This window comes from Manihot esculenta, chromosome 17 (assembly GCF_001659605.2).
Source record: "Manihot esculenta cultivar AM560-2 chromosome 17, M.esculenta_v8, whole genome shotgun sequence".
Taxonomy (NCBI): domain Eukaryota; kingdom Viridiplantae; phylum Streptophyta; class Magnoliopsida; order Malpighiales; family Euphorbiaceae; genus Manihot; species Manihot esculenta.
In genome coordinates this window covers 24173152-24185959 of record NC_035177.2, presented here as the reverse complement: position 1 = coordinate 24185959, position 12808 = coordinate 24173152, and the positions used below count along the sequence as shown (strand labels likewise).

Below are 12808 nucleotides of genomic sequence, written 5' to 3'. Positions count from 1 at the left end.
ACCAGACATAGCGTCCAAAGAAGACATGTAATCAAAACCGGCCGTTGAGTCGACCATCTTATTAATATCGGGGAGGGGGTAACAATCTTTAGGGCAGGCCTTATTCAGGTCGGTAAAATCTATATACATCCTGTATTTGCCATTGGCTTTTTTGACTAACACAGGATTTGCCAACCACTGTGGGTACATAACCTCCCTAATAAAGCCTGCCTCTTCTAGCTTCTGCACTTCTTCCTGGGTAGCCTGCTGCTTCTCTCTTCCCACTACTCTCTTCTTTTGCTTTACTGGTCTGGCCTCGGGGAGGACATTCAATCGGTGTGTCATCACTTTGGGGTCAATTCCCGGCATGTCTGAGGGCTTCCATGCGAAGGTCGGCGCGTGACCTCGGATCAGGGTCATGACTTCACCTTTTTGTTCTTTGGTGAGGCTGGCATTAAGACTGAAGACCTTGCTTGCATCTGTTTCTGATAAGGGGAAAGTCTCCAACTCTCCGACTGGCTCTGTCCGGGCCTCTTTTGTTTCATCTCTGACCTCCAGAACTTCCGAGTCAAGTGCTTCTCCAGTTGAGCTTGGCTCTGTTACTGTGGCCAAGTATACCGCCCTTGCTTCTTCCTGGCTGCCCCGGACCATTCCCACTCCTTCTTCCGTTGGGAACTTGAGTGCCAAATACCTGATGCTAGTGACAGCTTCAAAGTTGAACAACGCCGGCCTCCCCAAAATCGCATTGTAGCTCAGTGGGAGTTTGACCACCAAAAACACCTCATGATGGGTGCGAGCTCTGGGTGCTTCTCCTAAGGTAAGGGCCAGCTTCACCTTTCCTTCTACAAGTACCGGTGCTCCTCCGATCCCTTTGATGGGTGACTGGTCCCGAACCAGCTGTTCCTCTGGGATTCCCATCTGCTGGAAAACCCGATATGGCAATAAATTGACCTTACTCCCATCATCCACCAGAACCTTCTTCACCCGAAAATTATGAATGACTGCTTCAATGACAAGCGCGTCATCATGGGGCATCTGAATGCCCTGTGCATCTTCCGAAGAGAAAGCGATGGTCATGGGAGAGTGTTCAACGATCTGCATAACCTCGCCATTGCTGGTGTCCCCTTCCCGGTTTCTCTTCTTTCCTCGACGGTTCATCCGTCCTCCAGTTCCTCCAACAATCATATTAATAGTCCCACTGGACCCATCATTCACTGGTCCAGCTCCAGTTCTCCTGGGCATCTGGGCTGCCGGACCGGGTTGAGGCCTCTGCCCCTCCGGTTTCTTCACAAAATTTTTGAGATGCCCCCTTTTTATCAATCTTTCAATTTCCGCGATTAACTGAAAACAGTTATTTGTATCGTGGCCATGCGTCCGGTGGTACTGACAATACTTGTCAGGATTCCTCTGATCTGCTTCCGACTTCAAAGGTTTGGGCCACTGGAGAAACTCCTTATCCTGGACAGCCATGAGCACCTCGGCTCTGGACGCATTTAATGGAGTCGGTTTCTCCGGGACCCAAGGAGGGAGCACTCTTGGTTCATGAGCCCTGGGAGGAGGGGGAGGCCTTTGATCCCTTCTTTCCCAGGCCTGCTTGTACGGCTCAGGCCTCTTTCCACGCTTCTTCTCGTGTTTCTCCGGCCTCCCCTCCTCCGGGGCTTTCTCCTTTCTTGCCACCCCTTTGGCAAATCTACTCGTTACTAAGGCGTCATCCTGCCTTATATACTTTTCCGCCCTCTTCATCAACTCGGCCAGTGAGGTCGGAGGTTTCCTGCTCAGAGAACCAAAGAACTCGGCAGAGGTTGTTCCCTTTTGCATGGCCTCTACCGCCCTTCCTTCGTCAAGCTCGGGAATCTGCAGGGCCTCCGTATTAAAACGGGCGACATACTCTCTGAGGGATTCACCAGCTTTTTGTCTCACTGTTTCCAGATAGCTCGTCTTCCTATCTGCTGGCACCCCGGCTACGAACCGGCTAATGAAGCAGGTGGCAAGATCTCCGAAACTTTTAATGCTTCCGGCCTCCAGGCTGTTGAACCATGCCCTCGCTGGTCCCGAGAGCATTGTTGGGAACACCTTGCACATCAGGGCATCTGACAGAGTTTGCAACTCCATGAAGGTCTTATAGTTCATGACATGCTCTCTCGGGTTACCAGCCCCATTATAGGCCGCCATCGGCGGCATCATAAACTTTTTGGGAACGGTCTCCTGCTGCATTAACTTTGAGAAGGGAGAAGAAGTAGGCAAGGAGGTTTGACTCTGATCTTTCTTACCTAGCTCGGCTAGGAGCTGCTCCTTCAACCTTTTCAGCTTTTGGTTCATTTTCTCGTCTTCCGGGCTGGATCTTTTGCCCAAACTACATTCTTCCTCCTCTGTTTCAGTTCCCGTTTCTCTGGTTGTTTCAGCAGAATAGCCGTCCACCTCTTCATTTTCTATCAACTCTCTTGCCCTTCTCCCATGGATTCGGGCCTCCGGTTCTTCCTCTTCTCCGGCATCGTGGTTGTTAGTTTGGAGACGGGCAGAGGTAGGTTGGGGTTCATCGGTTCTGAGTTCCTCCACTACTGGGAGTGCGTTTACTGGGGTGCTAAGTCCCCTTTGTTGCATTATCTGCCCCAACCAGTGAGCAGTGGTTTGTAGCTGGAGAGCCATGGTTTGAATGTCTTGGTTAGACAGGGTCATGGTGGGAGTATTCCCTGCCAAGCTTGGCGAGGGATTAAAAGAAATAGGTGTTTGGTTATTCAACGTTGTAGGGCTAGAAAAGGAGAACTGCTGCCCCTCTTGGGCAGAGCTCAGGTCATTTGGAATATTAAGGTTACTTTCTTGGTGGTTTGCCATCGTGGATCTCAGTGGGTTTTGAAAGTAAAAACTCCGGTGATGAAAAGATCTCCTTCGTTTCCCACAGACGGCGCCAATTGATGATCTAAGATCCAATAGAATAGGGTTTTACAAGGGTTTTGTATTACTCAATAAGGCTTAAGCTTTCTGAGGAGGGGACTCCTCTTTTATACATTGTCTTGCTTGCTGGTGACGTGTAAAGGTCTCTCTAGGATTGGGCCACACGTCTCTGCCATGCGGATTCGGAGGTACTAGGGTATCAGCCGCCTGCTCCATGCGTAATGGCCTCTGATTCCCCTCGTGCGTACGTTCGAGCGGATCTGCCAGGCTGTCTGGTGAATATTTTTCTGGATCCTGGGCTGGGCCGAGAGTTGGGCCGGACGCTAAGCCTGAGTGGAGAGGATGGGTCGAGTCCGGCCTTGAGGGTTGGATGAGCCAGGCTTATTATGTGTATCAGGTGTGTGGGCCTCTACGTCATGGGCCTTGGGCTGTGGTCAAGCCCCTGGCCCGGGGTGAAGGAATCCAGCGGTCATCACATATAAAAATAAAAATTATAATCACATATCAAATTATAATTTATAATTTTATTTTTATATGTCAAAAAAAATTATATACACATTTAAAAATAATTTTATATGTTCAAAAAAATTATATACACATTTAAAAATAATTTTATATGTTAAAAAAAATTATATACACATTTAAAAATAAAAATCAGTTTATAAAAAAACCTCATAACAGTGAAATGTTCAAATGGAAGGAGATGAAAATGGATATCACAGTATGCTGGAGGTGGAACGCTAAAGGAGAAAGTGTAGAGTAAGTATGGAGATGTTGGAGGACTGAGGTCGTATGCTTGAGAAGGAAGTGCACAACAAGTGTGGAGAGGGAGAAGAAAAGAAACAATACAGAGATGAAAAATGAGGAAAATGGGGATGCATGTATGAAAAGCTAGAAGGTTAAAAGCTAAAGTCTCGGGGCTATGCATGCAAGTCCACCTAGCGTGCATGTAGTGCCAGGGGTGCATACATTAAAAGTGTCCGGCACTTATAGTGCCGGACACTTGCTTCGTCAGGCGTGTTCGGCACCCAAGGTGCCGAACACGCCGTGCTGCATCCACACGAGCAACTTGTTCGTTGGTGTCGAACAAGTTGCTCCCATGGGTGTTCGACACCATAGGTGTCGAACTGCCCACTGTTCGACATCATGAGTGTCGAACAAGCATGCGTGTTCGGTAGTATAATTGCTGAACACGCTCTCTTGACACATAAAATTCGAAAATATGTGGATTGATAAATTTTTTTCTAATTATGCATGAATCGAAAAAAAGCTCCTAGATGCTTGTGTAACTGCAAACATAAATTGCTTCTGCCGACGATATAATGTTCTTAGTCTCATGAATGTGAAAGATTTTTTTTTCTTACCATTTTTTGCATAATAAGAACTTTCAAACTCGGTGGATTAAATGCAATGCCCACTTGACATTGTCTATCTGTCTTTGCTGCATTATGTTTTTTTAACATTTTGGCTTTACCTACAGATTATCCATAAGATAAGCTTCGACCAGATTTATCTAAGCAAGCCGATGATGACTGATCTGATGGAGAAACTACAACTTTATTTTCTAGAGCCGCAAGGTTGAGGAACCTAACCTAGAGCAATTTTTCAAATCATGCATAATACAAAAAATAATTTTAAAATCATACAGGATTCGAAAATATTTTCGGATCCTGTGTGTCGAACTTTGCCTAATTCAGCTTGTTCAGCACTATGAGTGCTGAACAAGCTGATCCGTGCCACGGGAGCAGTGTAGTCTGCTCCCGTGGTTGCCAGCGTGGCATGTTCGGCACCTTGAGTGCCGAACACGCCACTAAGAAGAAAACTCTTCGGCACTTGATTAAAGCCTATAGGGCCAACTGGCTTGCACGGCCCTGCATGCATGCAGTGGATGGCCCTGCATGCATGCACTTGCATCCACTGTATGCATGCACCTGCATGGATGCAGGTTCATTGCACAGGAATTTGGTGCTGAACAAATTCTTGTGTCAACCAATCACCCCTGTGCGGTCCGTGAGCTATAAATCCCAACGGCTAGTTCGGCACCGTCACTGTCGAACTAGCCAACGGCTATTCCTCCCGCCTCTCTATAAATTATCCCATACATCACTCTATAAATCACTTTAGTCCGCCCCTTTTCAATCTCTCTATAAATTACCCCATTCACTACTCTATAAATTACTCAAAATCTACATTATATCTCAACAAATTGCGTTCTATAAACTATTTATTCTCCTCTATAAATTTCACAAAATTATTATATCTACTCCTATCGATTCGACGGCAAAAAAAGAAACGCAGGTAAGTTTTAAATATTTTATATTCTAAATTTTTATTTTTTTTATGTATATAGTAAATTGAGATCAAATTATTTATTAATCTAATTTTTTTATCAGATAAATGGCAGTTCCTGCATATACTAATATTCATTGGGATGATAATATTATAAATAGTTGTAATGATTACGATTATGATGGAGGTTTTTCAAAGATTAGTAAACGAATAAGTTTTAATCAATTGGTCGGTAAAATTGCTCGTGCAATTGGATTATCTGAGAATAATAAATTTATAGAGACAATTAGTTTTAGAAAGCCTACAATTGTAGATGGATCCTTAAAATTTGAATGTATGGAGATATGGGGTGAAGATGATGTATCTAGTATATTTAATTACTTGTATCAAATTGGTGGTATACCTGGTATAGAAATATATGTTAAGATACTTCGTTATATTAATACTACAAATGAGGATGCTGATATTGGTCCATCTGGAACTGCTGTGGAATCAAATGATGAACCATGTGAAGAGCAAAATGTACTTAATGATTATGGTTTATCTGGTAGTTTTGCAGGGCCGTCAATAGGGATGGCAACGGGTAGGGTACCCGCCAAATTGGGAGTACCCAAATCCGAACCCGATTATATATAAAATTCCCAAACCCGTCCCAAACCCGTTTAGTGCTTTAATTTTACTACCCGTACCCGTTCCAAATCCGTTTAGCAATACCCGCACACTACCCGAACCCGACCGAACCCGATTTTTATAATTCAATTCAATGATAAAAAATTAAAAATTTATATATTATAACCCAAATAACAAGCTCCCTATTTTTATAATTCAATTCAATGATAAAAAATTAAAAATTCACATATTATAACCCAAATAACAAGCTTGAATTAGGAAATTTAAATATACTAAAAGTAAATAAATATATTACAAATTCATCATAACACAACCATTAATCAATTATCTATCCAACATAACATTTTGAACAAATGAAATGTTCCAAAAGTTCATTAAACTACATTGATTGAACATAAAATATATTTAATTGGTCATTTCAATCTCCAACATCAAATTGTGCTTGAAAAGCTTCAAAAAAATAAATACAGAAAAATTAGAATACCACAGTTGCAAAATAATACACATTATCATAAAAAATAATGAAATAAAAAAAGAAATAAAAATTAAACTTACATATTAAAATTGTGAAATGCATGATTTAATTCACATCATCATCAGCATCCCATAAACAAGATTTACTCTCATTTGAACAACCAGCTACATAGTAATATAGAAAAAATTATTAACATTTATTAGCTTTACATTAAAATAAAATAAAATAAAAATAAAAATAAGAGTTTATTGTTGTAATTACCTTCAATTTCTGACCATAACCAATTTTGTGAGCACATCAATGCTTCCAAAGTATCTTCATGGAGTCTACTTCTATGAATACTAACAACTCTACCTCCAGTACTAAAAGCAAACTCAGATGCAACTGAAGACACAGGTACAGCCAAAAAATCTCTAGCAATCATTTGTAATGTAGGATATTTTATCCCATTTGTCTTCCACCAATTAAGAATATCAAATTCTTGCATCCATGGCAAAACAGGCTCTTCAAGATAATGATCTAATTCAGATTTCACATGAACACTAGTGGAAGAAGAGTTAAGAAATGCAACTAGATTACTGAAGTCTTTCTTCAAAGAACCTTGATTTTCTGAAATTGAAATAGGTGGAACTGAAGATGAACTTTGAGATTTTGGCTTAAAAGCTCGAGATTGGTAATCATTAAGTAAGTTGTAACAAGTAACCTTAACTTGCTCAATCTCATTCGATGCATTATCACCATAAATCATTGGAAAATAGTATTCCACCACTTTTATCTTATACCGTGGATCCAATATGACAGCAACAGCCAAAACAATGTGAACCACACTCCAATATTTTTCAAATTTTTCAAACATTCTAGCAGACATTGACTTTATAACATCATCATCAGAACTCATCCATTCCATTATTGAATTTCGCAATTGGCAAATCGAAATGAAAAAGCAATTAGAAGTTGGATATTTCCTCCCAGAAAATATTTCAGTGATGCTATGAAAAGTTTCTAATTTTTCTGCAACTCTTTTTGCCATTTCCCAATCATCATAAGTAGGCACATCCTTGTAACTTTTTTCCCTAATTTTCAATCTAGGAAAAACATCTTTGTACTCAATTGCAGTTTGAAGCATATGATATGTTGAGTTCCATCTTGTTTTACAATCTAAACTCAACTTTTTTGTACAAGTAATCTTCAATTGTCTAGCCATTTCTTCAAATTTTTCTACTCGTTGAGGAGAAGCTACCCAAAATACTACACTATCCCTAATCCTTGAAAGTGAACTCTCAATAGTGGCCAACCCATCCTTAACAACAAGATTTAAAATATGTGCACAACACCTCATATGCAATACAGCCCCATCACATAAAAGATCACCAAACAATTTATCAACAACAATAGAAACCATACCATCATTAGTAGAGCAATTGTCTACAGTGATTGTAGAAATTTTGGTCTCTATATTCCACTTGCTAAAAGCCTCCATTAGATATTTGGCAAGCTCCTCCTTAGTATGAGGTGTTGGGACATACACAAATCTATATAATAAAAATAAGAAAAAATTAATAATCCATCAATTTAAATCTTATTGAAAACAAATCTTCATAATAACAAAGATAGAGAGATAAGAAATTTACCGCAAAATCCGATTTTGTAGCACCCAAAAGTCATCAATATAATGTGCTGTGATAGACATGTAGCCTTTCTTTTGATTTGATGTCCACATATCAGTCGTGATTGCTATTCGACTCTTGAGTTTCTCCAAAATTTGTATAATTTATTAAACTCAACATCGTAGATATTCAAAATATCTTTCTTAATGCTATTTCGAGAAACCATTTTGAAGAGTGGTTGAAGGCTGGCAACAAACTTTCTAAATCCCACATGGTCAGTAATGGAAAGTGGATACTCATGTAATATAATGGCACATGCTAACTCCCTTCTTGATTTTTCTTGATCAAATGTAAAGTTTCCAAAATGCACTTTTCCATCATTTCTTATATCCATAGAAATATGCTTTTGCTTCTCTAGACATTTGACTATGTCTTGATTGCCTTTCTTTGCACATTTCTCTATATGATTGTGCAAAGACTTAGTCCCATTTTTGCTATTAGCTTTGAGGCTTGTTTTACAATAACTACAAATTGCCCAATCATTCCCACTATGATGGACTTTTTCAAAATGATTCCAAACAGTTGATGTCAACTTCCTTTTCTTTCCCAAATTGCTAATTGGAGGAAGACTTACAGTTGGATTTGAAGCGGCTGGCAATGAATGAGAGGGATTGATTGGTGTAGATGGCTCCAATTGAGAATGGGTGGAACTATTAGCGGGCTGAGTGGTTGAAGAAGGTTGAGAAACAGTAGTAGCTTTACAACTCGCTACATCTTCAAAACTATTAAACGTTGACATTTTAAATATCCTAAATATGAAGAACAATAACATGTATTAGCAAACAATACATAACCATAAGAACAAATATAGTAACTTAATCAACATATAAATTTATTCAAATCAATATATAACCACAAACTAAAATAACCACTAAAGTTCACCTAGTTAACAATCAGATTAACAGTGATCAAATAGCAAATAATCAGATCATCAGATTAATAGTCCATAAATTCTAAAAATCTTTAATAGCAACTTTCAATCCATAAATCAGATTAATAGTCCATAAATTCTAACAATCAACAGTAACCAAATAGCAAATAGTTAGATTTTTTAACAATATCTAAATAATCAGATTAATAGTCTATAAATTCTAAAAATCTTTAATAGCAACTTTTAGTCCATAAATCAGATTAATAGTCCATAAATTCTAACAATCAACAGTAACCAAATAGCAAATAGTTAGATTTTTTAACAATATCTAAATAATCAGATTAATAGTCTATAAATTCTAAAAATCTTTAATAGCAATTTTTAGTCCATAAATCAGATTAATAGTCCATAAATTCTAACAATCAACAGTAACCAAATAGCAAATAGTTAGATTTTTTAACAATATCTAAATAATCAGGTTAATAGTCTATAAATTCTAAAAAATCTTTAATAGCAATTTTTAGTCCATAAATCAGATTAATAGTCCATAAATTCTAACAATCAACAGTAACTAAATAGCAAATAGTTAGATTTTTTAACAATATCTAAATAATTAGATTAATAGTCTATAAATTCTAAAAAACTATTTCTATGTATCTTTGATGTGTTTATGCAGTATAAAAAAATGAAGTTAACATACCCGAAGAGATTTCAGTAAAAGAAGATGTTGTTGACGCCGATTGGGGAGAGGCACGGGTTGTCTCCAGTCGTCAGTGAAGTGGGGGAGAGAGGAACGAGTAGATGAGAGAGAGAAGGAGATGTCGCTGACCGGAAGTGGGGGAGAGAGGCGTTGACTGGGAAGTGGGAGATATCGCCGACTGGAGAGAGAAGGAGATATCGCTGACTAGGGAGATAGAAGATTTATCGTCGCTAGGGAGAGAAAGGAGATGTCGCCGGTGCCGACTGGGCTGCCGACAGTCGTTAGTGAAGTGGGGGAGAGGTGTCGATTGGAAGGGAAGGGGGGAGAGAGGCGCCGACAGAGAGAGAAGCTCGAGTAAAATGAGAAAATGAATTAGGGATAAGGGAATTTAGGGTTAGTTTTGAAGTATAGCTAATCGGGTTCGGGTAACGGGTATCCGATCACCTAACCCCGAACCCTACCCGAATCCGAGACGGGTAAAATTTTTCAAATCCGAATCCGCCCAAATCCGTTTTGTAAATACCCAAATCCGTCCTAATAGGGTTTGGGCGGATCGGGTACCCGCGAAAACCCGCCCGCCTGCCATCCCTAGCCGTCAATTAATTTATCTGATACAGTAGAGAATGAGAACGAGGATGAGGATGAGGACGAGGATGAGAATGACGACGATTCATGGATGTCTACTGAGGATGATAATGGTTAGGAGAATAATGGGAGTGAGTCTCGATATTACAAACGATTTCCTAATCTTATTGTGCCTGTTGTTCATCCTCCTCCATACACATAAATAGACTTCGATTTGCTGAGGGTGGATCCTTATGATAGGCCACAAGGTCGTTCCTTTTGGGATCCTTCTAAAGAGTTTTCAGTTGGGATGATATTTTCTTCGAGAGATGCAGTGGCGCGGCTGCAAAAGAATATCATCTAAGACATCATCATCAATTTTGTTACCATGAAACAAGAGAGAAGACTTATTCTATAAAGTGTAAAGACAAATACAGTGGGTGTGCATGGAGGCTTCGGGCATCCAAGAAAGAAGGAGAGGATATATGGAAAATTACGAGATACAGTGGACTGCACACTTGTACAAATCCTCAGTTGACAAAAAATCATAGCCAATTGGATGAAAATTTCATTTGTTCATTCATCTTTGCATTAATTGAACAGCAGCCCGATATAAAAATTACTGCCCTACAAGCTGAAGTGCGGGATAAATTTGGGTACGAGTCGTCTTATCAGAAAACATGAAAAGCTAAGCAGAAAGCAATTGCAAGGCTTTATGGGGGTTGGGATGAATCATACAGTCGTTTGCGTAGATTCATAACTGCTCTTCATCATTTTAACCCAGAAACAGTATATATGATTGAAGATAATCCATATTGGATAAATGAGCGATTAAATCCGATGTGTCATGTATTTGACCGTATATTTTGGGCTTTTAAGCAATCGATTGAGGGATTTAAATATTGCCGACCTGTTATCTCAATCGATGGGACATTCTTATATGTAAAATACACCGGGTGTATACTGTGTGCAACCACACTCAATGGAAATAATCAACTATTTCCATTAGCTTTTGCCATTATTGATAAGGAGGACGGTGACAATTAGTCATGGTTTATGGATTGCTTAAGGATCTTTGTGACCAACCGAGAAGATTTGTGTGTAATTTCATATCGACATGCTGGAATTCTAAAGGCGATGCAGAAAGATTGGTGGCAACCTCCAGCTGGTCATCATCGTTACTGCATCAGACATGTTTTGAGTAATTATAAAAAGACATTCAAAAATGCAGCAATAAAAGAAGCGTTGCGCAAGGCAAGTATGTTTCATGTTTCAATACGAAGTATGCCTAATTTTTTAAATTTAATATCACATCTTACTTATGCTAATTTTATTTTGATGAACTTGTCATTTATATCAGCGAATGAAAATCAGAAAAGAAAGTTTTACGAGACAATAAACAATATTCGGGAGGTGCACCATGAATCATATAATTGGGCAGTGAAGATAAATTTAGATAAGTGGACGAGATCACACGATGGTGGACAGAGGTATGGCGTGATGACAAAAAACATGGCAAAATCCCTAAATGGCATGATGAAAAGATTTCGAGCATTGCCAATAACGGCAATGGTTGAAAAAATATTTTTCCAGTGTGTCTATTATTTTGATACGCGGAGGACAACATTTTTTGGATCAATAAAGCAGAGGATATATTTTTAGTCAGTATTGTAGTGACACACTGCGTGCTAACACAATCAAAGCAAATGCATATAGAGTGAGACTGAGACAGTTCAATAGTTAGACAATGGTTTGCGAAATAATTACTGTAAATGGCAGGCAAAAGCAAGTGGTCAAACTCATGGACCAAACATGCACATGTGGCAAATTTCAGGAGTTAAGGATACCATGTTTCCATGCTATTGCTGCATGCATGTCACATTCAATTGACTACGAACAATTTGTATCTGAGTATTATAAATTGGATAGTACTATCCAATGTTACGCGTATACGTTCCATCCTCTTGGACATCCTGACTATTGGCCTGCAGCAGATGGACTTCCTCTCGTGCCTGACATTTCTAGAACAAGGAAGAAGGGACAACCAAGATCTCCTAGAATACGTAATGAGATGGACTGGAGGTCAAACAAAATAAAAGAAACATCCAGAGTCCATTGTTCCATATGTGGCAGGGTGGAACATAATAAGAAAATTTGTATGGGTGGGGAATTAGGTAGATAAATATTGTAAAGAATTCAGTTCATTATTAGGTTATTTTAATAAAGTAGTTTTTTTGTGTGACATAAGAATTACTCCTTATACTCTTGTAGTGGCGCAAAACATTTCCACCTAGTTCTCGCATTAACATATAGTCCTTCAATTTTCCTTTGATAAATTGAATAATATAAAATTTAAATTAAAAGGAAAGAGAAATATTTAAATATATCATTAATTAAATTTTAAGTTTTCCAAATTGTATGTGCTTACCTCTCCAATTCATTAATAGGCTCCATTTCATGAAGTTAATTAGTATTGAAAAATTTAATATCATATAATGCTTTTTGATGACTAACATATAAAATTTAAGGAAGGAATCATGCTCCCTTAGCCAGTAGTATAAAGTTTGTTTTGTTTTTTTTTTTTTTAAAAAGAAATTCTATAATCAAATTGTGAAATCTCAATAATTATTCCTTCAATGCTGAAATAGAAAGGAAAATTATATCATAACTTAACAAAAATAATAAAATGAAACCGCCTCTTTGGTTGATGAAGTCTAACCATTCATGCAAAAGCATCAAAA

General features: G+C 38.7%; 1 protein-coding gene across 1 annotated transcript; it reads left to right on the top strand.

The window, feature by feature from the left end:
- Nucleotides 1–11204: 11204 nt before the first annotated feature.
- Nucleotides 11205–12249, top strand: LOC110604884. Its single transcript, XM_021743174.1, has 3 exons — nt 11205–11325; nt 11428–11659; nt 11847–12249. The coding sequence occupies exons 1-3, from the start codon at nt 11205–11207 to the stop codon at nt 12247–12249; spliced, it is 756 nt and encodes a 251-aa protein (XP_021598866.1).
- The last annotated feature ends 559 nt before the right edge of the window (nt 12250–12808 follow it).

Bases quoted from the DNA above. Each gene is read 5' to 3' on its own strand.
- LOC110604884 (XM_021743174.1), top strand. From the start codon at position 11,205: ATGCAGAAAGATTGGTGGCAACCTCCAGCTGGTCATCATCGTTACTGC. The intron at 11,326-11,427 runs GTATGTTTCATG...CATTTATATCAG, and splicing joins AGAAGCGTTGCGCAAGGCAA to CGAATGAAAATCAGAAAAGA. The intron at 11,660-11,846 runs GTGTGTCTATTA...TGTAAATGGCAG, and splicing joins GTTGAAAAAATATTTTTCCA to GCAAAAGCAAGTGGTCAAAC.